Source organism: Sander vitreus, chromosome 11 (assembly GCF_031162955.1).
Source record: "Sander vitreus isolate 19-12246 chromosome 11, sanVit1, whole genome shotgun sequence".
Lineage (NCBI taxonomy): Eukaryota > Metazoa > Chordata > Actinopteri > Perciformes > Percidae > Sander > Sander vitreus.
The window spans coordinates 20,087,945-20,115,899 of NC_135865.1; the positions used below are offsets into that span (position 1 = coordinate 20,087,945).

Consider the following 27,955-nt stretch of genomic DNA (forward strand, 5'->3'; position numbering starts at 1 on the left):
AAAAACAGCAGTATGTCCCACAACCATTTTCATTTCTCCAGATGGTGAGTGACCATTTTCACAGTGCTCCTGGTTTTGGCAGGTCAGCAAGGACAAACACTGAATTGATTTATTAATTCCATTAATAGTGCCTATCCCAAGTGGTTTTTATTAACAATGCATTCATTGTCATTTCTGCTTAGAGCAGCATTCCCCAACTCACTCGGGAAGGGATGCCAATCGTACAAAGCAGCCGTTTAGGTCATTAGCTAATTAAAGTAGCATTAACAACTGCATCACAGGGAAGATCAGTGTCCACCCTCAACCATCATCCAACTGCTTTCCCAGCAGTATTTAATCTGTCAGTGTGTGTCAATTGTGACATTTTAATTGGCATTTTATTGGTTGTATTGGCTGAGCTGAGTGTGTGGTATCTACATAGCATGATAAATATGACAAGGATGTTCCGAAAGTATCTAACAAACCATTTTTTTGCTTAGTTAGGATAATATATGCGCCTGGACACATGTATGAGTTGGTGGTGACTCCGTCTACCTCATTATTCATGCAAAAGCCTCCTGGGGACATGAAGATTAATGTCCCTGCCACAGGAGGGTGTCTGACATCTCCCACATCTTTCCCATTCTCTTGTACTCTACACACATGCTTTAATGTTTTTGAGCGAGATTTTTTTACATGGGATACCAGAGCAGGGAATAATATATAGGAAGTGCAGGCTTTCAGCAGAAAGAACAGAACCTGTCCTACAGAAACGTGATGTAAAATGGACTCAGAGCGGAGTATTCTGTCTGCTCTGTTGCGTAAGTGAGCATTTCCATCCACTCTCTCATTTCAGGGCTCCTTTCCGGGGAACCTCCAGCTGGTTCTGATTCTGAGGCCCACGACCCTCCTGCAGCGTACACTCTCTGACATCCTCTTCAAGTTCAACAAGGATGAGTTCAAGATGAAGGTGCCGGTGCGTACAGTCACTCCTGTTACCTCTGGAAACACTGCTTCAGTGACTTGTATTTCTTCCCTTTGTGGGACCAATCCAACTTATTTAAGAAAGAAGAGTTTAATAGAATGCTCATTAAAGTACATAATATCCTAGTTAATATGATTATTATCTATGTATATAATAGTTTCAAGTGTTTCTGTTTCAGGTGATCATGCTGAGCTCAATAACGGAGCTACACTCCTACATCGACCGCTCCCAGCTAACCCAGGAACTCGGAGGAACGCAGGAGTACTGCCATGAGAAGTGGATCTCTCACCGCACTGTATGTACACTGTACACCACCTTAGTGGTCAACATGGACAACATAACGCTGTTCCACATTACAAGGCACTTTATGAGTGACATGAATTAATACCTACTGTGAAAAAGTACATGTAAAAGGTAAAGACAAATAAGTTAAATTTGAGATGCTCAATCTACCCTTATATGTCTGTGTCTTGCATATATGTCAACATACTATAGTGTAATAAAAGTTAATAAATGATAATGATATCATCAAAACATGGCCAAAACTTAAGAATTTAACCCTCCATTAATTCTGTCTAATAAAATCAGGATCACCTGAATCTAAAAAATGAAGTCACTGCAAATTGTTGTTTTTTCTTGGTCACATTATGAGCATTGCATGCTGACAATCTTTGTTGTGGCTTGCATGCATCAGGCGATTGAAGGCTTTGCATTGATGGTAAAGAAAACTGCACAGACCCTGCAGTCGTTTGGGACTGAGCTGGCTGAAACTGAACTCCCCAATGAAATCCAGGCCACAACCATCCTACTAAGCACCCACACCAACAAGAAAGACAAAATGAAGGTAACACTGTTAACATACACATACATTGTTTATATATATACAGTATATTAGTTATGTATTTGGATTATATCACCTAGGGATGTAACGGTATGAAAATTTAACGTCACGGTTATAGTGACCAAAATTATCGTTATTAATCGGTTTTCAGTGTTATCGCGGTATTTTTAAGTGTGTTCAATATGTTCAGAAAGCAGTGATAGGCCTACACAAGCTGAACTAGTTTCAAAAAGTGTAACAGTGTTTATTATATTACAAAAATATAGGCAAAACCTTATGAAAAGTGCAACTTTTAACATCAAAGGAACATGTAAACAGCTTATTTGTCAGGAACATTTCCAGTAGTGCAGGTTTAAATTATACAAATCCAAACATTCAAGCTAAGACATAAAGAACAATATGTAAATGTGAAACTGTACACATGAACACTTTAAAGTCAAATTAAATTATCACGGTTTTCGGTATTAAATTTATCGCGGTTTACCGTTACACCGGTAATCGTTACATCCCTAATATCACCCCATCTGTCCATGTATGTCTGTAGGAGGATCTGCTGGTAGCTCTGGGTCAGGGCAGCAGGCTGCTGGAGAGCATCAATGAGCCTGTGGTGCGAGACCCCGACTACAACATGAACCAGGATGAACTGGAGAACCTGGCTACAGTGCAAAGGTTAGAACCACTAGAGCTGATAAAGCTGCAGGATGGCTAGTAAACACCAGACTCTGTGTTGTAATTTTGTAAAAGAGCAAATAATCCAGACTATCAATGGCATAAAGTAACAAGCCAGATGAAAGAGATAATGTTTCAGATGTTTAACACATCTGGTTCTGTCACATACAGTATCATACATATCAACTGAAAATGATTATGGTTACAGTAACACTGTATTTGGGTTACTGTTGACATTGAGATAAGTGAATTATTAAAACAGTTGAAAGCAAATAGTCATATAATTTGTCGTTTTTACAATTTATCATGGTAATTAAATATCCTTTAAACCATTTATTTAATTTACCAAACATTTTCAGTTTACTGCTTCTTAATGTGAGTCTTTGTTTACTTTTCTCAATTACATATACCTTTCATATCTTTGTGTTTTTATTAATATTGGTTTGGAAAGATTTGCGATTTTGAAACATTCTTTTGTCATTTTTGATGGGTATTTGTCATTATTATTTTTCATATTTAAACAAACTGATCTGTACATCTCCTCTATCTCTAACCATTACATAACATTACTAAGCATTTAAGATACACACTGTAGTCATTTCAGTCGAGTGTCAGCGCCAGACTAAAGATATTGTGCTTATCGCTCTGATTGATCCATGTAACAAAGATTTAAGCCAGTCGACTTTGTTTGTTGTTGTTGATGACAGATAATTTGTTCACAGCTGTCTCAGCTCTGCCTTCAGTAGAGTTGTAATAATAGTTGGCAAGGCAGTGTGCTCTGAGGTTAGTCAGTGCGGTATTTTAAGGAACACTGAGGGCACTGAATCCCGTGTCAACGGGCATTAGCTCTACATAACATTCACACACACACACGCACACACACAGCAAATATATCCAAATACCTCAGTCAGAATCCCCCATTGCATTTTCTACTCTATTCATTTCTCTCCTCACTACTTTTGGTCTCCTGCCTGTTTTTTAACAATCGATTTCGGTCTCTTGCTGTCCCCATCTCTTTCTCCGCTCTTCTTTCAGACTGTTGTCTCAGCTGGATGAGACAGAAAGGGCTTTTGATGAATTCTGGGTGAGGCATCAAACCAAACTGGAGCAGTGTCTCCAACTGCGCCACTTTGAGCACAACTACAGAGAGGTGAGCTGGAGCCTGTTAGTTGTTACCACATGATCCCCGTTAAACCTGAAAACTGACTGTGGTATTTCTGCTGCAGGTGAGGGCTCTGCTGGATCAGGTGTCTGAGAAACTTGCAACCTTCTCTGAAGTGGGGATCAGCCCAGCCCACGCTGACCATATTCTGTGTGAACTCACCACCTATGAGGAGAGAGTGTGTGTAAGTAATACCCCACCCCTCACAAAGCTAAAGCTTTGTTTAACCATGGCATGAATAGATGAGTAATATCGTTTATAATGGGGTGGGTTTGTTGTTGGTGGGATAAAACAGACCTCAGTGAGCCAAAATAATGTCTTTATTATAATCATATTCATAAAATCATAATACATAAAGTAAAGTATCTACATAGTACTTCTTGAAAAAGGTCTAAATGAGCATAATTTCATTTAAAAAACACACACTCTGCCAAGGCTGCACAATCATCTACATTTGCTTAGAAAATATTTTAAAAAGTTGAACTCTCATCTGGATCCAGATCTGCATCAAAATACACATTTCAGTCATGTTGATTGGCTGATGGTGGCCAAGCTTTTGGGCCAGTACTTAAATCATGTCTGGGAATGTTGCAAAAATAACCATATAAGTATATTGTGTTGTAGTATGATGAATATGAATAAGTATATCACATAACCACTACAGTATGGTTATTTAAATGTAAATATATATATGTATGTATATATGTATGTACAGTGGGGCAAAAAAGTATTTAGTCAGCCACCAATTGTGCAAGTTCTCCCACTTAAAAAGATGAGAGAGGCCTGTAATTTTCATCATAGGTAGACTTCAACTATGAGAGACAAAATGAGGGGAAAAAAATCCAGAAATCACATTGTAGGATTTTTAATGAATTTATTTGCAAATGATGGTGGAAAATAAGTATTTGGTCAATAACAAAAGTTCATCTCAATACTTTGTTATATACCCTTTGTCGGCAATGACAGAGGTCAAACGTTTTCTGTAAGTCTTCACAAGGTTTTCACACACTGTTGCTGGTATTTTAGCCCATTCCTCCATGCAGATCTCTAGAGCAGTGATGTTTTGGGGCTGTCGCTGGGCAACACAGACTTTCAACTCCCTCCAAAGATTTTCTATGGGGTTGAGATCTGGAGACTGGCTAGGCCACTCCAGGACCTTGAAATGCTTCTTACGAAGCCACTCCTTCGTTGCCCGGGCGGTGTGTTTGGGATCATTGTCATGCATCTTCAATGCCCTTGCTGATGGAAGGAGGTTTTCACTCAAAATCTCACGATACATGGCCCCATTCATTCTTTCCTTTACACGGATCAGTCGTCCTGGTCCCTTTGCAGAAAAAACAGCCCCAAAGCATGATGTTTCCACCCCCATGCTTCACAGTAGGTATGGTGTTCTTTGGATGCAACTCAGCATTCCTTCCCCTCCAAACACGACAAGTTGAGTTTTTACCAAAAAGTTCTATTTTGGTTTCATCTGACCATATGACACCTTGTATGTCTTCCATTTTCTTATAATTGCTCCCACAGTTGATTTCTTCACACCAAGCTGCTTACCTATTGCAGATTCAGTCTTCCCAGCCTGGTGCAGGTCTACAATTTTGTTTCTGGTGTCCTTTGACAGCTCTTTGGTCTTGGCCATAGTGGAGTTTGGAGTGTGACTGTTTGAGGTTGTGGACAGGTGTCTTTTATACTGATAACAAGTTCAAACAGGTGCCATTAATACAGGTAACGAGTGGAGGACAGAGGAGCCTCTTAAAGAAGAAGTTACAGGTCTGTGAGAGCCAGAAATCTTGCTTGTTTGTAGGTGACCAAATACTTAATTTTCCCGAGGAATTTGCAAATAAATTCATTAAAAATCCTACAATGTGATTTTCTGGATTTTATTTTCTCATTTTGTCTCTCATAGTTGAAGTCTACCTATGATGAAAATTACATGCCTCTCTCATCTTTTTAAGTGGGAGAACTTGCACAATTGGTGGCTGACTAAATACTTTTTTGCCCCACTATATATATATATATATATGTGTGTGTGTGTGTGTGTGTGTATGTATATATATATGTATGTATGTATGTATGTATGTATGTGTGTGTGTGTGTGTGTATATATATATATATGTGTATATATATGTATGTGTATATGATCTTTATTAATACATCCTGTGTGTATATGTTTATACTTATATTGTTTATATTCTTTTTATCCTTCATATATTTAGAGAATGTGTGACATGCACCAACAACACCAAGACAAATTCCTTGTATGTGTAAAAAACGTACTTGGCAATAAAGCCCTTTCTGATTCTGATTCTGATATAGTGCCACCTATGGGCAAAATGCCATTACATTTTGCCAGACCTCTCAGAGATATGGTGCATACAATTGGACAGTGCATTCAAGAGTTATACTATATAACTCAAAATTCAGGCTCATCCAGGTATGAACAATTTGGCGAAAATGACTTATAGGGGTGCCTGGATAGCTCACCTGGTAGAGCGCGTGCCCATATATAGAGGTTAACTGGTCCCAGTTCGACTCCGGCCTGCGGCCCTTTGCTGCATGTCATTCCCCCTCTCTCTCCCCTTTCATGTCTTAAGCTGTCCTATAAAAATAAAGGCCTAAAATGCCCAAAAATAATCTTTAAACAAAAAGAAAACGACTTATAGTTAGAAGGAATACTTAACAAGTATGACTCCACACTGGTCCACAGGTGGTGCTGAACAGAGTATCATCGTTGGCCCATGAGGGTGATGAGCTGATCCAGAACTCCCACTATGCTGAAGATTCCATTCAGCCCAAGTGCAGCGAGCTCAGAGCAATCAATGAGGATGTGCGCAGCAACCTGAGGGCCAAGAAGGACCACCTCCTCAAAGCCATGGAGCTGCACCACTGTTTGGAGAGAGTAAGATGACCACACACTCCCGGTGTAGTTGCTTTGTCTTGTTTGTTGTTGTTTTTTTACTGATTCTTTCTTCTCTGCTGTCCTCCTCAGGCTTCTAAATGGGTTGATGATGGTATATACCTGCTTGCATCTCAGCCAGTAGACAAGTGTCAATCACATGAGGGGGCGGAGTTAGCCCTTAAGGAGCTGGAGCGTTACCTGGATAACTCAGGCCAGAACCAACTGACAGACCTCAGCACCATCTGGAGTGATTATGAGGCAGTGCTCAACCAGCAGTTCAGAGTAAGACGACCAAACAAAGAATAAATGTGTTGCATTTTTAAACATCAGTATGTCAGTGTAAAATGGAATGTGACAATTAATACATATGTGTATGTGACGATTTAGGGCAGTTATTGAAAACTGATATGACCAATGTCCAGACTATTAACATTTTTCTCACATCAGAATGTTTGACCACATTTTCAAAAACAAAACAAAAAATGTTTTGTTTCACAAAGAAGATGTTATGTCTGTTAGTGTTATCTATTGCTACACAGAAGAGGATGAACATTTTGTGCAAGTAATTTCCATTGCTCTTTCAGTTATCTGATTAGATGACATGAGAAACTGTCGTAATCGTGACATTAGTTGTGCTGGGAAAAAAGCAACCAAGAGGATTTTTTTATACTGTAAAGCTATCCCAAAAGTCTATTATAGATGTATGTTTGTATGTCTTAAAATAAAGATACTTGACATAAGACATTTATGTTCATTTCTAATGATATGCTGACAGAAGAAATACTCACTCAAGTATTGACACTCCTCTGAACTTCTTGTGTATCAGGACCAAGTGGAGAAGGTTTTCCAGAAGCAGTCGTCCATGCAGGAGATGTTTGACAAGAGGAGGGTAAGCCTGAAGAAGCTAGCAGCTAAACAGACAAGGCCGGTGCAGCCGGTAGCCCCCCGACCTGAAGCCTTCATCAAATCCCCCCTCAGCTCGCCCGGTCAGTCTCCACACATCCACACCTAGTCCATTTATTTCACACATTGCAGAGCCTTTTAGAGGCTTTTATGCTCTTTATTCTTTGCATGGCCCCAATGCTATTCACATGATGTATATCGCTTAAATGTACATTATCAGACTCTACCTTTAGACTTTAACAGCCCTTTAACACTTGATAGAGTAGCTGGATAAAATGGGCCCCACTAATGGCGTGTACTGTACCTTACCTGTCAAACAACATGGACGCTATATTTTAGAAACTTTCATTGTTGACACAAATAACACAGACATTATAACTGAGGTATAGGTACTTGAGAATTTAGGAATGTTAGTGATCTTAGCATCTATAAGCATACACATTAATGGATGGCTTTTGGTCTGTGTTTTATAGTTTAAAAAAAAAAACACAACGCATTCATGAGGACTGTTATGGTCTTTATTTTCCTGTATGAGAAGATAAACTCCTGTGAAAAGCTTCAGTAAAAAGCTTGTATCAACATAATATCATCAATATAATAAACACAAATTTAAAACAAGAAATGAAAAACGCTTTATTTTAATGTCTGTTTCTTTGCATATCAGGCTTTCTTCAGGTCCCCTTTTGCATTTTGCAGATAATGTATTGGCAGCATGATGTATATTGTAAACTTCAAGACACTTTTCTACACTATCTCATTTGGTTTAAAAAATAAATTAAAATTCATGGAGATTTGCTGTTGCTGACTGAAAAGGCAGCAGAAATAATTTAAATGCTTTGAATTTGTAGCTACAACATGAAAACAAGATGAGATTAGAATACATTCTGAAATGTATAGTTCTCTATCAGCACAATAACGCCTCAGTGCAACAAGGGCTATACTTACTCTTGCACCCTCTACTTTTCATTTATAGGTTATATTAATATTCTTTTAAAATGTATTTTAATATTTACTGTAATAGAAAACATTGTATATGTCAGACCATTAAAACTTCAAAACCATGTAATTTTAATAAACATATCTAGTACTAATACTACTATCCCAGTGATTTCTAATAAAACAAAAAAAGTTTCAATCATCATTTTTTAATTCATGTATATCTGTTTCCTCACTCATGTGTTCTAATTCTAGTTTATACGTAGACTACCAAGCATGTGACGCATCAAATATTAGTGTGGACTAATGACCAACCAAAACTTGCTTAGATAATCTACTTCTCCTGGCTGCTGTAATATGTTTTATTTGTTCTTTGTTTTGTGCAAAGTGGAGAATGTTGTGTGTGCACATTAGACTGAAAGCTGTGGAATGAATTACTGTTGTATTGGTTTCATGTAATTCCGTGTGGGATGGGCCACTTAGTGGCATGACACGTAAATAAAAATATCAATCAATCCATCAATCTACAATGGTATGTCAGTAGATGGATGCAACATTTATTTATTTCCCTACATTTATTCTGACTGTTTTTCCTCATCCCCTTCCACAGCTCACAGAGCACAGCAGGTCAAAAAGTGCTCAGATACAGACTCTGGGAACAACTGTGAGAAAGTGAGTGTAGAGCATTGTCATGACTCTGTTTGTGTCTGCACACTGTCTGTCTCTAAAGTTTGTATTGTCTGTCCCTTATCATGGTGGGTTTTTCTTCCCAGGGAAACGGCCAACTGCAGAACGGAGACAGTAACAGCAGACATGCCTCTCTGTCGGAGGAGGAGGAGAACCTGGCGGTGCTCAGGAGGTGAGGGATCAGCCGTCGCTCTTTCATCTGTAATCAAATTACACAGCAGATGGACTGTGTGAAAACGGTTATCTCATTATCTACAGAGCTGTGCATCTATCTTTTCTGAATCAAATCCTTCATTTGACCTCTCTTTTGCTTTGCCCTTCTCTCCGTCTCACTCTTTATTCTGTCCTTGTCTGCAGGCACGTTATGAACGAGCTGCTGGAAACTGAGAGAGCCTACGTGGAGGAGCTGCTCTGTGTATTACAGGTGTTTATTCACTCCCCTAAATGTGTATTATTCTCTGTCTTTTACTTGTGTCTAGATTTTCATGTTTTGTTTTTGTGTGTTGCAGGGATATGCTTCGGAGATGGAAAATGCAGCAATGGCTCACCTCATCCCCGCTCCTTTGCAGAATAAAAAGGAGGTTCTGTTCGGCAACATGTCAGAAATCTACCACTTCCACGAGAGGTGAAGGAGCGCTATCAGCCTGTCATTGATGATACTGACCTGTTGTTAGTCCCCCAAAGCTCTATCTCTTTCATCAATAACATGATTTTGTTGTTTCCAGGACATTTCTGAGGGAGTTGGAGCAGTACACCGACTGCCCAGAGTTGGTGGGAAGGTGTTTTCTAGAGAGGGTGAGTGAATGAGATTTTCAGCACAGAGATGTGAATCCAACTTTGCTGATGAAACAGTTTCTTGAATAGAAATTGTTTTCCCTGCCGTCCTCTAGATGACAGACCTGCAGATTTATGAGAAGTACTGTCACAACAAGCCTCGCTCTGAAAGCCTTTGGAGGCAGTGCTCAGACTGTGCCTTCTTCCAGGTGAACACAGTCAGAAACTATGAAGTTGTTAAATACATTTTTACTGTGTTTTATTTGACACAATTATTTTTTTATTCCGATCAGGAGTGTCAGAAGAAACTGGAGCATAAACTGGGCTTAGATTCCTACCTGCTGAAGCCTGTTCAGAGGATTACCAAATATCAGCTGCTACTGAAGGTATGATACTATCTCTTGTCTTTTGAGTAGAATTTCTGGTCTTCAGTCATTGCTCTGAGCTGCATGTTTATTGTGTTTCTGCCCACAGGAAATGCTGAAGTACAGCAAGAGCTGTGAGGGGGCCGATGACCTGCAGGAGGCACTGACCGCCATCTTGGGCATCCTCAAGGCTGTCAATGACTCCATGCACCTCATCGCCATTACAGGATATGAGGTGAGACGTTTAACAGAACGCAGGCTTTTATGAATCACAGAGCAGAAGCTTTTTATAGGTCACTGACGTAAAATAGACTGAGACATGCCGATCATTTGTGGTGAGGTTTAAGTGTAATGTCCTGGGCTAGCAGCACCTAGCACATTGGATTTCTTGCATGGTTGTCTCAGTCATATACAGGAGAAAGGATAAACACAAAGTATAAACAGGTCAAACATTGATTAAAAAAAAAAAAAAACTCCAGATGAACACATAACACATCACAGAGACTAGACAGAAAAGAGATGCATTGATGGGACAGAGATTGAGTTGTTTTTAATATCAAATTATGGACTATTGAGCAAAAGCAGCATGCGGTCGACCGGCTCCAGCTCACAGCATCTTTTAACTCTTTCTTTTCTCAGGGTAATATGAGTGAGCTGGGTAAGCTGCTGATGCAGGGCTCATTCAGCGTGTGGACGGAGCACAAGAAAGGTCATGCCAAAGTTAAGGACCTGGCCCGTTTCAAGCCCATGCAGAGGCACCTCTTCCTCCACGAGAAGGCCCTGCTCTTCTGCAAGAGGAGGGAGGAGAACGGGGAAGGCTACGAGAAAGCTCCCTCATACAGCTTCAAACAATCTCTGAATGTGAGCACCTCCACGGTTGCAATGTTGAGAATTTTGCAGTGTTTGTTTCCAATACTGCCATCTACTATTTATATTTATAAAATACATTTCTATCTTGCTATCTTTTTAACAGATGAGTGCTGTCGGCATTACTGAGAATGCAAAGGGAGACAACAAGAAGTTTGAAATCTGGTGCAACTCCAGGGAAGAGGTTTATATTGTTCAGGTACAATAACACACACAAGTTAAGTCTGTTGATATTCTACATTTGTTTTGTAAATGAACCAATGAAATTGATCCAGCTAAGCATTGTGTTTGTATTCAAAGCCTGAGTGCTCTGTGCCATAGAGCTCAGTCAATCCTTCATCTATATCCCGTAAATTCTCACTTGCACTTAGAAATATGAAGCTGAAAATTGCAATTAGTAATAATTATATATATCAAAAACTGTACATTTTGAGTGCCTAGCTGTTTTAGGAAATTGAGCCTTTTGAAAAAAATATATTTAGAGAGATGCAATAACACATTGCTGGTTTTTAGTTTTATTTTATAGAATTTGTTGACAATTAGAAAAAATACAATATAACGACGGGCTTACTCGTGAAGTACAATGTACTGAACAATAGGCATGTATATGGATGTCTACCTCAATGTAACAGTGGTAAGCATAATACAGTTTACACTGAGCTTTTTAATATTTGTTTAACCCTGTTTCAGGCGCAAACTGCTGAAGTAAAAACCACTTGGGTAAATGAGATCAGGAAGGTTCTGACAACCCAGCTGGAAGCGTGCAGAGGTACAGAGAGAGGATGTTCTTTAAAATCTATTACTAAATGTCATGTTAATACTGATATCCATGTTTAACCAGACAAGTAAAACACTAGTATTCCTATCAGTAAGGATTATGAAAGACATTTATTTTCCAAAATGTTTCATCATGGGTGTTTTTGAGGTGGTTGTTCTCCCTCTCTGTGTTTCAAAAGCAAGCCAGCAGAGGGCACCAGATCAGGTTTCTCAGTTCCCTCCTGGGCCCAGCCTCAGGTAAGTCTGTACAGTCCCCACCTCATTATGTTCTCTTTCACAATTTAAACAGTTTGATTTCGGACCGCCTTTTAAAATTAATCTGCACGTGATCAGGAAAAATCTGTCTGTTGAAGCATCTTATTCTCCGCTTTTGTCCACCCACAGTCCATTAAAGTCTGGTAAGGAGAGCTTAAAGAGGGGAGAGGAGAAGAAAGCTGAGCCCTGCAATCCTGATGCCAACTCCTCTTCTTCGCCAAAGCCAACAGGAAAAGGTGAGTAGGGAGACTAAAAGACTTCCAGTGAGACAGATGAAACCCTTTACTTATTTATATTTTTTAACAAATCTGTCTCAAGTTTTTGTAGTGCATGTATTGTACAAACTACAGTACACTTATTGTATTTGTGATTAACCCCTGTCTTTTCCACTGAATCATATAACTTCTTCCCCCTTAATTCCTTTTCTTCCTCTATACTTGATTAACTTACCCTTCCTTCCTTCTTCCTTCGTTCTTTTTGTCTGTCCCCCCTTATTGTCTGGGTCAGATGAGGCTGTGACAAGCCCTACTTCAGACAGAGCTGCTGTGGTCAAAAAGCGCTTTACTTTACAGGGCTTCAGTAACCTCAAAGCTCAGAAAGGTAACTGCAGGACATTCATTCAATTTCATATCCAACATATCACATCATCTCCTGCATTTGTGAAATGAAATAGTGTATTTCCAGTTAGTAGAAATCCAAAAAAAAATTTGAGTCATTTAAAGAATAGACATTTTGGAAAATCACTTATTTGCTGTCCGATACCACTGTCATGTCTCTATGGTGACGACAAGTTACTGAAAAGTCAGTTACTGATCTCGGCCAAGAAATAGTCCGGCTCATACCTCCCCGGAAAACCACAGTTTGTCATTTTTACACTTAAGGATTTTGTACAGATTAAACAAACCAGATATGATGGGTTAGCTGGTTAGATTTTGCTTTGCTGGTATGCAGATTTTTGACAGAGCCTGTTTCCAGTCTTTATGCTAAGCTAAGCTAACAGCTGCTAGTGGTAGCTTCATTTTTACTGTACAGACATAAGAGTGGTATCTATCTTCTCATCTAACTTAAGACAAGTAGGTTAACCTCAGTCTCTGAAGGACAACATGAACAAAGATATACTTCAAAGACATTTCATAAGTAGGTCAAATACTGCATGCTTCCCTTCACAGAGCCCTCAACCACGGATGATAAAAGTTTTACATTACCATCCATGATGATCTTCCGGTCATCAGGTATCACACAGCTCTAGACCCTAGTTTCATTCAATCCAGCACAATTCCTCTTTCTCAGCTTTGACTTGTCATAGTGGAAAAAACAAAGGTGTTACTAAAAACATTAACAATGATTCTGTTGTGTTAAAGTGCCCCAGTAAGCCATTACAGTGTGACAGTAAGACAGCGTGCGAAATACCAGGACACTGAAACTGAAGCAACTAAATGGAATTCAGCCACCATTCATTTTATTAGTTGCCCCTGGGCTTTTCTGGCTTTGACATCTCAAAATATCTTCTCCGAAGAAGGCCTATGTTACTGAACTTTGAGGTGCATTTTGCAGGTGCTCTCCTTCTTAGAATTAGTTTTCTACCTCTGTATTAGTCATCTTTCCTCAACCTTTCTGATCCAGCTGTCAGTTCACCGTATGTCTGTGTCATTGTAGTCAGAGCTGAACATTTGCTGTTCACCATATAACGAAAGTGCTTTTCTCATCAGAAATTGCCTTTTGAATGTCAATGTTCTGGTCTTGATTTCTTTCTTGCCTCAACAACCATCCTTGTCCCCCCTTTTTCTTTTTTTTGACGGCAGGATCTCCCACGAGCCCCGATCACAAGACGAAACGCCAGAGTGACCCCACGCCATTCGGCTTCAAAGGTAGCTAGTCTGTTCAACAATAACTGTATACTCTCCCTGTCTGATTGCTTGTTCATCCATGATGCCTGAGCACAGCCTAAGTCTCTAACAATGATAAGTTTCATTGGCTGTAGCTGCTGCAGGGTGAGTGATTAGCTGTGTTTCTATTGCCTCCTGTCCCTCAGATGCAGGTCCTCCCCCTCTCCACCTGAGCAGGGCCAGGTGGATCAGCACCCCTAGTCTCTTACAGACAAAGTGGAGAGGTACACTGTGTTGGGCCCACTGTTTCACTGCGATAAACCTAAACTCTATAGCCTTTCTCGGTTTTTGCTTTGCTGTCACACAACGCCACACTGCTTTCAGGCTTAGTTCAAAATCATAGAAATAAACACTGATATGGAAGAATTTCTGCCTGACACTTTTTCTGTTTGAGTCAGCGATTTTAAAATATGAAGGTGCATGCCTGTCTCCCCAGTCTCAAAGTGTTTGGTAATAGTTGTGGAACTGATCGTGTCATGCTGGGATTCATGGGATTAGCTGTGTTTCCTTCTCTGTTCAAAAGAGCTTTTTGTGGTTCTCTCACTTTTTCACTCTTTGTAGATTTCTCACTGCAGGACACGCACATGTTTGACAGCAGCTGAAGATGAATGTAGCTGTAAACTAAAAACTAAACACGTGTGTGTGTGTGTGTGTGTGTGTGTGTGTGTGTGTGTGTGTGTGTGTGTGTGTGTGTGTGTGTGTGTGTGTGTGTGTGTGTGTGTGTGTGTGTGTGTGTGTGTGTGTGTGTGTGTGTGTGTGCACGTCCGTCATCAGGCTGGAACAAGGCCTCCCTGTCGCTGGATGCCTCAGAGGAGCATGACGGCTATTCCAGTGCTGAGGATCCTCTTAACTCTGACCCAGAGGACGACAACGGCAAGAAGCTGGTGAGTCACTGTGTGTTACAGACATGTGTCAACCTGCCTGTAGTTGTATTCATCACATTGTGGGGACAAAATCTGATTGATTTGTCCTTTCATAGCACAGAACTATCATACATGTTAATGTAACTCTCGATTAATTTGACTTAACTTGACTTAATTTTCTAATTTTAGTATGTATCCTTTTCTCTTTCCTTGTCTGAACAGTGTGCCGGAAAATATACAGTGATGGCTGACTATGAGAAGGGGGCTCAAGAGCTCTCAGTGAAGAGCGGAGACATGGTGCAGCTGGTCAAGGAGGGGGATGACGGACAGTGGTGAGAGTTCAGCCTTCCTGCTGCCTACGAGATAAAAAAAATAGATTATAGTAGAACTGCTAAAACAGTACTCTGTGTGTGTGTGTGTGTGTGTGTGTGTGTGTGTGTGTGTAATCCAGGTTTGTACGTAACCTGAGCAGCTCTAAGGAGGGCTGGATCGCAGCTGCTAATCTTATCACGCTCATTGGAAAGTCCAAGTCGTGCCAGTCCCTCACCAGCTCAGGTATTCAAACAAACAATCCCAAATAAAGTGTGTGACACATTAACACACATTTTATACCTGTGTGTGTGTGTGTGTGTGTGTGTGTGTGTGTGTGTGTGTGTGTGTCGCATATATGATATATATATATATATATATATATATATATATATATATATATATATATATATATATATTATGCATATATTCATTACTACGTTCTTTGTTACATTCAGTCTTATTCATTGCAATACTGTCTATACAAAAATGTTTATTATATAATTATACTACTTAATATTATATTTGTTATATTTAAGTCTATCTTAACTTGCACTATTTTACTTTATTTTTTCTTTTGTCTTAGATTCAGATTTAGCTTTTATTGTGTGTTTTGTTAGTTATTTAATGAGCATTGTTAGAGGTGGCTGTGGCCTAAGATTTTCATCGCCTGTTATTGTTGTGCACATGATGAATAAAGAACCTTGAACCTTGAGCAGATAGTTGTTAAGCAAGAATACTACACCTGACATTAATCCTCAATTTATGTGTGTTTCTACCAGAATGCAGTGGCTCTGAAAACCTCAGCACATCTTCCAGCTGCAGTGAGACCTACACAAGCTTCTCTGACATCAAACCCTGAACTCCTCATCACTAACGCCATCACCAAACTGCCCTCGCGAATGCTAGCATCATGTGGCTATCCGTACTGTATTGCCAACATCTGTATTTTTAAAGAATTTTGTCAGGTTTCCAGAGAAAGAGAGTTCCAGAGAGTTTCTTTTTTTTTAAATCATGCACATGCACCAATTATCTGTTATGTGCACATGTCATAGACTTTATTGTGGTGGAGTTGTGCAGTGAAGATACAGAATATTGGATAGATAAATGCATCACAGACACAGTATAGTAAAGTGATCTTCCTCTAGTCAAACACTTGTCTGTATTTTATTTTTATTTTTATGAAGAACAGAGGATCCCTGTGTTTATAATATAATAGATGTATGAATAGGCCAGCGGGACTGATCTCAGTAAATGCATCTATTTGTGTTTGGTGATTATATGTGGATGACCGTTGTCTTTGTGTTCACCCAGGCAGGAGTTTGTCACTGTACATAAAACACAGGGAGTGAGATACATGCGTACAGTTTGTTTAGCTTGAATGAATGTTTTCTGAGAGTCTCATCACCCCCTGTCCTCTGCTTTTCCCTTTACATGTGTTAATTTATTTTTAAGAAACGAAAAAGCCCACATACACATATATTTAGTCTTCTTTTCTTACTGGGATTTTACTCTCTTCCTGTCTTTGTCATTTGTCTCTCTGTTGTCTTTTGAAACCTGTTCTGCCACCAGCTGCCCAGACTTTGTGTATAAGCTTTTGGTCTGAGGGCCTCATGGTCTAACTCTGTGAGTTTTCATCTATGCTACAGTTAAAAATGTTTCTCCATGTAAATAATCAGAGATCACTGTATAGCGCTAACTTATTATGCGTGGAGGTATCATGTTCTGAATGTAGATATTGTTTATTAATATCCGTCTGTCATGAAATGTTTATTTTGAGATGCTATATTGTACATTAAGTATGGTGACGTCACTACTTTGTGACCTGTCTAATTTCTTTTTTACATAAATGACTTGTGATAATTCAGTCACTGTCTCTTCTTTGGTCTTCTTTATAGATGAAGGCTTGATACCTGATTGCACTGCGAAGTACACTTATGTCTTTCACTAACTAAGTACATTTACTCACGTACTGTACATAAGTACAGATCTGAGATACTTGTATTTTATTTGAGTCTTTTCTTTTTCATCCCACTTCATGCTTCTACTCCACTACATTTCAGAGGAAAATATTCTACCTTTTACTCCACTACATTTTTTTTTAAACTTTAGTTTCTAGTTACTTTAAAAATTAGGATTTTTCAAATAAAACATCTGAGGAGCTTAATAAGTTTTGTTATAAATTAAACTATCCGTACAGTAACAGTATAGAGTAGATAAAGTAGAGCTGAAACGATTATTTGATTAATCAATTACTGGATTGACAGAAAATTTATTTGGCAACTATTTTGGTCTTTGTTTGTCATTTTTAATGCAAATATGCCAAACATTTTGCAGCTTCTCAAATGTAAGGATTTGCTGCATTTCTTTATTATAATATAATTATTTTAATGTATTTTTAATAATATTGCGGTTTGTACTGTTGGGTGGAAGAAAAAAACGTAATGAAGATGTCATTTTGGGTTCTGGGTGATTGTGATGGCCGGGCGTTTCTCAGTATTTTAGAATTTTTACAAATCAACCAAAAATAATCAGATTAATCAATAATAAAAATAGTCATTATTTGCAATCTTGTACAAAATAGTTAAAAATGACTTCCACCTCAACCAACTACAATTCTGCTTTTAATGCATGAGTAATAATAATCTAATTCTATAATAATTTATAGTATTATATAAGTCACAGGGGCCGTTTTTCTCCATTAAGTGCTTACTTTTTAATAAGAAAATGTTCCTATTTATTCTGAGATACTTTTACTTAAATAGCATCTTTAATGCAGGACTTTTACTTGTAACGTAGTATTTTTTAAGTGTGATATAAGTAGGCTACTTTCACTTAAGTAAAGGATCTGAATACTTACACCACTGATCTTGTTTCATTATCGCCCTTTATAGCGTAATACCGATCCATTCTTCTACAGCTAAAGTCAATTTTGCATTTCTGAAACATCTGGAGGATTCGTGGGTGCAGATAGTACACACAAAGAGGCCTCAGAGCGCTTGAGGGCAAAATACTTGGGACCAGAAATGAAAGTGAAACTGTTCAACTGGGTTGCCAAGTGTGTCACAACCCACCATTTATGCTTAAATCCGAAATGTCAATACATTGCAGTGGGGAAAACTACTGCAATCTTTTTTTTATTTTCATTTTTCTAAATAGACATATTAATCATTGTAACTGTGAATTATGAGTTTTGGAGCTCTAGTGACGAGAAAATGTGTCTATAAAGCCATACACAGCAACAGAACAAGTATATGTAAAACATTTTAAAATTAAAAAGATAATATTGATGTTGGATTTAAAAAATGATTTTAATCATCTGCATTCATATAACATATAACAGTTGTGTAAAATTCCCACAAATAGCTTCGTTCTCAAGAGAATAAATGAACCTGTGGGATTTTGGGAGGTCCGCGGGGGATATTTCGCAGTTTACAACCTGGCAACCTCAAAAGGCGGTGAAATAAACGCAAGGAAGTTGTTTATGATCATACTGTAACAGCTCTGAATTAAGCTGGACGTGTGTAGCTAGCTAGATGGACTGTAATTAAACACGTTATTTTAGACAAAAAGAAGTTCGTCTGCCGTTAATAGGCAGAAATGAGCGACGGTGACAAAGTGTGCTGTGTGCTTTGTCAACTGTCTGAAGAGACGAAGATAACCGGACCGTTATCAACTAATGATGAAGTCACGGCTCATCAGAACTGTTTGGTAAATATTAGCAAGTATCTCTTTTGATTTTTTGTATTGACTTCTAATGAGTAACGTTAGCTAGTGAGCTAAAATGAATAAGCACCGGGTTGAAGACCCTTCTCCTCACGCTAAAAGGAGACACAGGCAGAACAGGTCTTAGATTTGAGTCAAGTCAATACTACATGTACATACTACATATTTTTGCCACTCCTGTACTGCAGTTTCTTGTTACATATCCGCTGATATATTCGCCAGTATACTGGTATAGCAAATATCAGCCAATACTGTATACCAGCACAATCAGCACTGCTCTTTAATCAATCAATATTACTACAGCTTGAGATTTCATATCTTAATGACATTGCACAGCTTTGTTGACTTGGACTAGGTCAAAGGTCATGTTTACAAATTGCTGTGTCATATTGAATTCAAATGGTATTGCCCTTTATTTATACTTTTACTGTTTCCAATAAAGCCTTTGTTTACAACTGATGTTCATTCCTGCTCCTACAGTGAAACACACGTTTTTCTTTGAATTACAGTGTTATTGTCCCAAGACATTTCCTCCTCACTCATGTTGTTTCTATTTGTGTGTGTGTGTGTGTGTGTGTGTGTGTGTGTGTGTGTGTGTGTGTGTGTGTGTGTTTTTCCAGTTATTTTCCTCAGGTCTTTATTGCCGGAATTCTCCACAGTTTGACGATCTTTTTGGTTTCTTTGTGGAGGATGTGCTGAGTGAGGTGAAACGAGGAAGCAAACTGGTAAATATTATTGATATTGATCATATTTTACATATGCATAGGCCTAATCCAATAATTGTGTACTGGAAGCTATTTTAGTTGTGTTACTCATTTGTTTGCATTAGATATGTAACTTATGTAAGCTAAAGGGTGCCACTGCTGGGTGTGAAGTCAGACGCTGCAAGAGGTCCTACCACTACCCGTGTGCTGTTCAAGATAAAGCGACGATTTTTGAGGATGCAGACCGGGGGGAATTTGGGTTAGTCCAACATAACTCTTTACCTGTCTAGAAAATTGTCTTGTATTCTAAATCATCCTGTACTGCAGTATGGTGAAATTATAAAAAAAAAAAAAACATATATATTTTGGTTTGATTGTAAAACTATGTGTTTTCATGCTACAGGCTGTACTGCTACACTCACTGTCCACAAACACAAGGTAGGTGGGAACCCTTCTTCTTAACACATTCTTTCAGTTTAAGGTATATTATTTGTTCAATTTTTTCTTTTTCATTTCTAGAAAACAATGGCTCCGTAAACGGAAGTCCCTCTTCCTCCACAAAGTCCAGAACTTCCAAAACTCCCAGTGAAGCCGGATCGTCTAAGGTTTGATTGATCTACTACATAGATTTATGACAAATCTCTTAAAATGGCAAATCTTTCAAAAACAAAGGCTCAGTAATTCCCTAAAACAGTTGGGCTCTGTAGTTCTCAGCAAACTTCACTCAAGCAGGAGGACATAGTGCATATATTGGGGTCTATTTTCAGGGGCGGATTAATACACGTTTTGTGCCCTAGTGAGTCTTTATGGCAGCAGAATCGTGTATATGGGACTCAAAATAAACCTCAGTGGCTGGCTGTGTTAATGATGCAGTGATGTTATGATTTTAGTATTTATCAATATAGAACCATTTTTCTTTACACTTCTGTATTTATTTCTAGAAGTAAATGGTATCTAAAACAAAGACGGAAACTTTGTTCAGCAGGTAACAAAGTAGCATTTTCAATTTCAGAAATATTGCCTTGCCTGTGAGAAGGCAGAAGGAAATATCAGCTTGGAAAGTTCATCTTGTAGCATTGTTATGTAAGTATGTTCACATTTTCCAAACATCTTTCTTTGTAAGCCTATAACTAAACATTTATATGTTTCAAATCTGCCCTTAACATCAAAATTTGATCATGTTGTAACAACCAGGCATGTGTGTTTTTAGTTTAAATTGTGACAAACATGCTCCTGCATCTCATAGGAGGAACACCAGCGGTGAGTCCAGCTCATAGCGCACGTTTGTCATGTGTTTTAAGTTGTTGTTTTCTTAGTATTACAGTAAATGAAATATTTTTCTTCTTGACAGGTGGTTCTACAGCTGCCAGACAACCATCCGTGTACAGCAGTGACTCCAACTTATCCAGCAGTGCGGCGCATTCATCTTCCAAGGTACACACATTATTCATAGTCACTTTAAATAAAGCTTTTTGATTCTATTTCATTTCAGAAGGATTCAGTAATTTTAATCATTCTGCTTTTGCTTTTGAAACAGAGACGATTGAATTCCACTTACAAGTAAGTGTGTGACCATTTGCACGCTGGATTTTGCTGTTCTTCAAGTTTCAATGTTTTTAAACGTTTGTGTAAAGTTATTGCATGGCATGCTTTCAGCAATTATTATTTGTATTACAAATGTATTATATTGATCTTCTGGTACCTTATACCTTTTGCTTGCAATTTTTAAACAGTTTTTGCACACCATAAAGTTTTAGTGGCAGGATAAAACACTCTTTATTTTTTTGGGGCTTTTCCACCTTTAATGGACAGGACAGGTAGGTGAGAAAGGGGGAAGACGTGCAGGAAATCGTCACAGGTCGGACTCGAACCCTGGACCTCTGCGTCAAGGCATAAACCTCTATGTAAATGTGCGCCTGCTCTACCAACTGAGCCAACCTGGCCACAGGATCCAAAACTCTTGACTTAGAAAGGAAACAAAGAATCCTGCACACTGTCTTGTACTCACTTTCAGTCCTCAGACCTTTATCAGGCAAAGTACATATAGACAAACAGCACCAAACATATAGCATATATAGGCTACATGCTCTCACTGGGAAAAATCCACTAACACTAGGACACCAACACTGCATACAAATTCAGGTCAACATTAGATAAGAATTGTTTTATTTATTTAGTTATTTATTTATTTTACAAATGAGTCCCATATTACCCAGTGTAGCCTGTAGTCTTCAAAAGACACTAAAGGCAATCTAAAATGAAAAGAAGCATAATAATCAAAATCATATCAACAAGGAAAAAATACAAGAAAAAAATATATAAATAAGTGCATTCAGAAAGTATTCAGAGCCTTTGCTGTAACACTTGAAATTTAGCTCAGGTGCGTCCCATTTTTCTTGATCATCTTCGGGACGTTTCTACACCATGATTGGAGTCCACCTGTAGTAAATTCAACTGATTGGACATGATTTGGAAAGGCATACGCCTGTCAATAAAAGGTCTCAGAGCTGACAATGCATATCAGAACAAAAACCATTGTCTGAATGCTGAATGAATGTATTGTACTAAGCCCTGTAATGACGCTTACCCACTGCTAGTACCAGCTCGGCTCGGCTGGACTCGACTCGGCCGCGGTTCCCCTGTCCTCCTTTTTCCATTGCAGAAACACCACAGGAAACTGCCGTGACCTAATGCGACACACACACAGAACGTCAAATGTGTGTTGTTTTTGAATCATGTGGCTGTTGCCACAGCTGCCAAGACTAATACCAGCAGGCTGTGAGGTGAGTGAGAGCCTATAGCCTTTATATGTATGGTGCTGTTTGTCTATATGAACTTTGCCTGATGAAGGTCTGAGAAATGAAGTGAGTACAAGTGATGGACAGTGTGCAGGCTTCTTGGTTGTCTTTTCAAGAAACCTTATGCCTTGACCTTTTTTTTTTTTTTTTTTTAGTGGTGGACAATTTAAATCAAATTTGCAATATTTTTGATTTGCCAATCATTGATTGACAATTTTTTTTTTCTTTTCAATTACCACCCTCCTTTTGTTTCATGTAGCCCCATCTGTTTTTGCTTTCCATAAACTGTGTATAGAGTGTAACAGTTAAAATTGTTATAATGGCTGTCCTCTCTCCTCTGTCACAGACAGGAAGAGACCCCCTCTAAACGTAAATCTAAAGCCTGTAAAAGGATTGTATCGGATGATTCCAATTCAGGTTAACCCACTTAAAATACATGAGCGAATGTAACCTATTTAGTCTTGTTTGAAACAGTTAACATACAGATGTATTCACTTTTCCATCTTCTACAGGTGATAATGTACTTGATTCAGAAATGGCAATATTTGCCCCTTTAGAGATGGATTTAGATGAAAGTGCCAACTCTGTTCCAGAGCCCCAAGTAAGTCTAATCTTTGATTATTACTCAGTAACATCATCATTAGAGGCTGAGGATGTTCAATAAACTGAAATACATTTTTCTTCTTTGTTTATTTTTTCCCCTCTTCTCGACTGTGCGTCAGTTGATCAGGTGAGATCAAACCTCTTTATTTTTAGGATATTTACAATGTGCAGCATACATTGCGTGACCTTGCTGAAGCTGCTACTATAGTGTTTTGTGCGACTCATTTCTGTGGTAGGTTTTGAAGTTTGAGGTGGTGTAGTGTTGTATTGCATTATATTGAAAGATGTTGCTTTTTTACTGGACATGAAGGAACATAAATGATCACAAATACCTCACTAGTAGTAATGAAACAATTAGTCAATTTATTGTTTACCTGATTTAATCAAGAAAGTATTTGCTGTTTTCAGCTTTTTAGATGTTAGGCTGTTTTTTTTTCTAATTATATTGTCAATCGTATATCTTTGGGATTGTACTCTTATTTGGACAAAACAAGCAATCTAAAGACGTCATCTTATGCCTTCGGAACTTGTGATCGGTATTTTAACTTTTTTTAAAAATATTTTTACATATTATAAACTAAACGAACACTTTTGATGAATGATCTATTGCACATTATCATAGTTGCATTCCTTCATGTTACATTCAATTCAATCTAATATAACACCACCACAAACTACAGCCTCTAGCATGACCAGTTTAATTATCACCTCAGAGTCAACAACTATGCAAAACTGACGCAAACCAACTTCCTCCAACTCAACTACAAAACATTCGACTTGATCATCATCAGCCCGAAATCCCTCACAAAGAACACCCATAACTTCAGTCTCAATGTCAACAACTTCGCCCCGTCTCCATCCGTAAACTGGGAGTCATCTTCAACAGCAACCTCACTTTTAGGGGTGCAAGATATATCACCTCAATATCATTATCGCAATATCACGTTGCGATGTGGTACGCTACATAGGGACACCTGTTCCTGTGATCACATCACTGCCGTCCTTCAGAACTCCCGTCCTTGGTTTTATTGCTTATCTGTTTTTAATGTGCTATAAGTGCTGGTTTTACTGTAAAGTGTCTTTGAGTACCATGTAAAGCGCTATATAAATAAAATGTATTATTATTTAAAACTAAATAATAGTTTTCATTACAGGGATGTTTTATTGGATTGCATTCAGATGTTCAGTTTCTTTAGTTGTGTGGTCAGTCAGTGTACAAATAACAGTAAAGCATAATAGTTTAATGTCCTCCACTCACAGAAAAGACACTGAGAGTCCCACTGGGTCCGCCTCAGGTAGGCTGCCACAGCAGATTCAATGTGTGTGTGTGTGTGTGTGTGTGTGTGTGTGTGTGTGTGTGTGTATATGTATGTATGTGACTAAGACATAACAAACAAATGGTTTGCAAACTTCTGCTGTCTCCTATAGGAAATCACCTGGAGGAAGAGAACAAAGATGACAATAAAGAAGATGAAACATTCAAACATTCAGTGAGTCGTTACATATTGTCTTTCCTTCAAAGTGTGTCTGTCTGCTTTTTACACAACAGCTATAAATTATTATTACTTTAATCTCTATTGAACATTTCTTCTAATTTCTCATTTAGTCCTGGAGTAGATTTGGTCTTCACAATGTTAACTCATGGTTTCTTAAAGCTAATTTGAATTAATCTGCCTCTGTGGGATATTTAATCTTAGAATCTATATACTTTTTATATGTGATTGAGAAATGGTATATCACCGTGACTCGCAGAACAGTATTAACTCATCTGTAATGTGTTTGCTCCCCCTCAGGATGTTGAATCAGAGAGTCTGCTGCTTCCTGTGTCTTGGCCATGTTTAGTGACACCCTCAACTCAGACTGCATCAACTTCACTTCCCACTGTGGTTTTGTTGAAGACAGAGGCACAGAAGGAAGATGAAGGTAAAGTTTAAAGGTGCTGTAGGTAGGATTGTGAAGATCCAGGACTTAGCCAAAGAAATTGAACATCAACAACTTCTCAGTCCCTCCCCCCTTTCTGCTAAAGCCGAAAACATTCTCCTAAGCCCCTCCTGGCACTGGGAACAAATGACTTTCTCAGTTTGTCAGTTGTGCATGGCAGTGTGCATAGTCTTGAGCTGATCATGCTCTTCTGCTTTGTGATAGTGCTGTGGAGTGGATGACAGTCATTGTCCAAAATGTTGAGCAGTTTGTTCAGGGTCCTTTTATCTGATATTGAAGTGATGCACTCCAGTTCAGCCCATATAAGGAGGATCAATACTTTAGAAAGTGATTGTGGTTATACACAATCACACAAGGTAGAGAAATCATTAGGTTTCTTAATTTTTAGCAACAATATTATCTATGTAACAATTGAACAGCGTCCGCTACAGAGCACCTCTTCAGCTTCTTCTTGCTCAGGGTCTGTCCCAAAGCAGAGCTCTGCTAGACCCCCTTCTTCTCCTGACCACTCCAAACCTCGCAGTGTTACCCACTCACCTCCATGCACCAGCTCAGCCATTTCTCCAGCTCCACCTGGACCAATCTGTGTATCCCTCCTGTCCTCCCCTCCCCTTCCCTTACCTCCTACCCAGAGCCGAGCACCTACTCCACCAGATTCTGGAAAAACTGCAACGTGGCAGGATGCACACAGGCCATCTTTACTGGTTTCATTAATGAGATGAACGATATCTCCAGCAGAATCCAGGCAGACCAGGCCAGCCAGGAGGGTGAGGGAGGATACAAGTTACTGTGTACAGCATCGCTGTCTCACCATTATTTATGTTTCAAACACTGGAATATAAAGCTCTTTCTGTTCTTTCCACAGATTGTGATATTGCACTAACAGCGATGATGGCTTCTAGGAAACTGGCAGAGCTTGTGGCCAAGCAGAAGGATGGTGAAGTATACTGACACTTTTAATGACTTTTGTTATGGCATACTATGACTTTTCATGACATACTATACAATTAATTTTTATGGATTTTTTTATGACCTTTCTTATGACATACTATACTATGCAAGGGTGTAACTTTGGTTTGAGAAGTGGGGGGGGGACCCTCTGCATTTCAATATACATCTATATGGACTATGGTGATACAAAATCCAGGAAATAATTAAGTTGATCATAATGATAAATTCTGCAAGAAAGAATAGTACAAAGGTATGTATAAGAAATAGATGTCTAATTGTATCATATAGGGGCTGATCACCAAGACTTGAGAGAATCATTTTATAAAGTCAAAAATGTTAATGTTTTGTGTGTTAATCAAATTTAAATAATAGATTTAATTTACACTGCAGGCACGCAAACTAATCAGGGGTAAAACAGGTGAGAAGTATACGGTGGACCTCCAACCATACAGGGGTCGGGGGGGGTATGCTCCCCCCGAAGAAAATGTATATTTGAAAGTTAAAAGCATCAATCTGGTGCACTTTGAGAGCAAAAATAAGAGGCTAGATCTATAAAGAATCTGTGCCTCTTGTAAACAATATGGTATTCTTGTAAGCAATGTAACCATATTTAACCACATTGTTTGTATAAATATGAATGGTGAAGACATTGCAAAAAAAGTCACACCAACAAATCATGGTAGATGAGACGGGGTTTAGTTTACAAATGGTTAAAAACAAAATCCAATAGAGCATACATTTGAGTCAACAAAGAAATATAGCAAAACTGGTTACCATTGTTGAACTGGTTTATTTTCTATCTATTACAGGTAGAAGACAGGGTAATAATCAACTTGACACATTTCCACCCTGGTGGACAATAAGGATGCATTTTATTCTAACTCTCCCTATATCCCTTTCACCTAAAATTGGCTCCTTCAAGAAAAACATTTGGAAGAACATTTCATTTGATAATATTGAAACTGTATTCACTACTTCTCATGTACATCTTTTATCATCAACAAATCAAAATCACCTGGCCCTTCATACAGCACATAACCTACCTGCAACGTTGTGCTGCTACTGCTTCCCTGTCTCACCCTCTGTTTTTGAAGCAGCTCCACCTCATCTGTCTTCTGATATGAAAACAACTTGAGTTAGGATCATATTGAGTCTAACATTAAACTAGCAGCCAGATAGTCTGCTTATCATACGTTGCTGACAGAAAAGAGACTATGACTTTTTTTTATGGCTTTCTATGACATACTATGACTTGTTATGGCTTTTCATTACATACTATACTATGACTATTTATGACATACTATACTGACTTTTTTATGGATTTTTTTTAATGACTTTTTTTATGACTTTTTCATGACATACTACACTGACTTTTTGTTTTACTTTTTTCGACATTCTATACTATGACTTTCTACTTTTTTCCACATACTATATTAATACGATTTACTGTATTATGAGTTTTTTTTTTACTTTTTTCAACATACTATACTATGACATTTTTGTGACTTTTTTCGACATATTATACTATGACTTTTTTTTTTTTTACTCTTTTCGACTTACTATACTATTACTTTTTTCCGCATACTATACTATGCCTTTTTTTTGACTTTTTTCCACATACTATATTATAACGTTTTTGACTTTTTTTTTACTCTTTTCAACATACTATGCTATGACTTTTGTACGACCTTTTCTAACATACTACACTAATGACTTCTTTTTTTTAACTTTTTTGGACATACTATGACTTTTTATGACATACTATACTGTGACTTTTTTCGACATACTATACTATGAGTTTTTTGACTTTTTTTAACATACTATACTATGGCTTTTTTTTTTTCAACATACTGTGACTTTTTTTTACGCTTTTCAACATACTATACTATTACTTTTTTCGACTTTTTTCCACATACTATACTATGACTTTTCTTTTTACTCTTTTCGACATTCTATACTATGACTTTTTATGACATACTATACTATGACATTTTTGTGACTTTTATTGACATATACTTTACATTTTTTGGACATATTGTACTATGACTTTTTTCAACATTATACTATGACTTTTTTGG

General features: G+C 38.2%; 2 protein-coding genes across 8 annotated transcripts in view; both read left to right on the plus strand.

Moving 5' to 3' along the window:
- mcf2lb (mcf.2 cell line derived transforming sequence-like b) overlaps nucleotides 1–16,325 on the plus strand; it is a 51,129-nt gene extending 34,804 nt beyond the window's left edge. For 4 of the 6 annotated variants that reach the window (XM_078262220.1, XM_078262221.1, XM_078262217.1 and 1 more), the window contains 28 exons: nucleotides 836–955; nucleotides 1,143–1,259; nucleotides 1,659–1,808; nucleotides 2,350–2,474; nucleotides 3,510–3,624; nucleotides 3,701–3,820; nucleotides 6,341–6,532; nucleotides 6,623–6,814; nucleotides 7,359–7,518; nucleotides 8,982–9,043; nucleotides 9,145–9,230; nucleotides 9,416–9,482; nucleotides 9,568–9,683; nucleotides 9,784–9,853; nucleotides 9,949–10,041; nucleotides 10,126–10,218; nucleotides 10,307–10,432; nucleotides 10,837–11,058; nucleotides 11,171–11,263; nucleotides 11,755–11,833; nucleotides 12,021–12,078; nucleotides 12,226–12,332; nucleotides 13,899–13,964; nucleotides 14,129–14,206; nucleotides 14,757–14,866; nucleotides 15,068–15,177; nucleotides 15,297–15,400; nucleotides 15,937–16,325. In XM_078262220.1, the coding sequence (XP_078118346.1) occupies nucleotides 836–955; nucleotides 1,143–1,259; nucleotides 1,659–1,808; nucleotides 2,350–2,474; nucleotides 3,510–3,624; nucleotides 3,701–3,820; nucleotides 6,341–6,532; nucleotides 6,623–6,814; nucleotides 7,359–7,518; nucleotides 8,982–9,043; nucleotides 9,145–9,230; nucleotides 9,416–9,482; nucleotides 9,568–9,683; nucleotides 9,784–9,853; nucleotides 9,949–10,041; nucleotides 10,126–10,218; nucleotides 10,307–10,432; nucleotides 10,837–11,058; nucleotides 11,171–11,263; nucleotides 11,755–11,833; nucleotides 12,021–12,078; nucleotides 12,226–12,332; nucleotides 13,899–13,964; nucleotides 14,129–14,206; nucleotides 14,757–14,866; nucleotides 15,068–15,177; nucleotides 15,297–15,400; nucleotides 15,937–16,016 (3,111 nt within the window). In that variant the 3' untranslated portion in view covers nucleotides 16,017–16,325. Of the gene's footprint in view, nucleotides 1–835; nucleotides 956–1,142; nucleotides 1,260–1,658; nucleotides 1,809–2,349; nucleotides 2,475–3,509; nucleotides 3,625–3,700; nucleotides 3,821–6,340; nucleotides 6,533–6,622; nucleotides 6,815–7,358; nucleotides 7,519–8,981; nucleotides 9,044–9,144; nucleotides 9,231–9,415; nucleotides 9,483–9,567; nucleotides 9,684–9,783; nucleotides 9,854–9,948; nucleotides 10,042–10,125; nucleotides 10,219–10,306; nucleotides 10,433–10,836; nucleotides 11,059–11,170; nucleotides 11,264–11,754; nucleotides 11,834–12,020; nucleotides 12,079–12,225; nucleotides 12,333–12,603; nucleotides 12,697–13,898; nucleotides 13,965–14,128; nucleotides 14,207–14,756; nucleotides 14,867–15,067; nucleotides 15,178–15,296; nucleotides 15,401–15,936 lie in introns of all 6 variants that reach the window. The other 2 variants (XM_078262223.1, XM_078262218.1) reach the window with 2 other exon arrangements.
- A 2,282-nt stretch (nucleotides 16,326–18,607) lies between these two features.
- phf11 (PHD finger protein 11) lies at nucleotides 18,608–24,475 on the plus strand. Of its 2 annotated transcripts, none has more exons than XM_078262226.1 (13): nucleotides 18,608–18,865; nucleotides 19,501–19,605; nucleotides 19,710–19,843; nucleotides 19,988–20,022; nucleotides 20,104–20,189; nucleotides 20,597–20,667; nucleotides 20,795–20,844; nucleotides 20,936–21,018; nucleotides 21,122–21,144; nucleotides 22,729–22,799; nucleotides 22,895–22,983; nucleotides 23,105–24,280; nucleotides 24,414–24,475. In XM_078262226.1, the coding sequence occupies exons 1-12, from the start codon at nucleotides 18,755–18,757 to the stop codon at nucleotides 23,114–23,116; spliced, it is 870 nt and encodes a 289-aa protein (XP_078118352.1). In that variant the 5' UTR covers nucleotides 18,608–18,754; the 3' UTR covers nucleotides 23,117–24,280; nucleotides 24,414–24,475. The 2 variants fall into 2 exon arrangements, with proteins under 2 accessions (XP_078118352.1, XP_078118353.1); XM_078262227.1 differs by having other exon boundaries at nucleotides 20,831–20,844.
- Nucleotides 24,476–27,955: the final 3,480 nt, after the last annotated feature.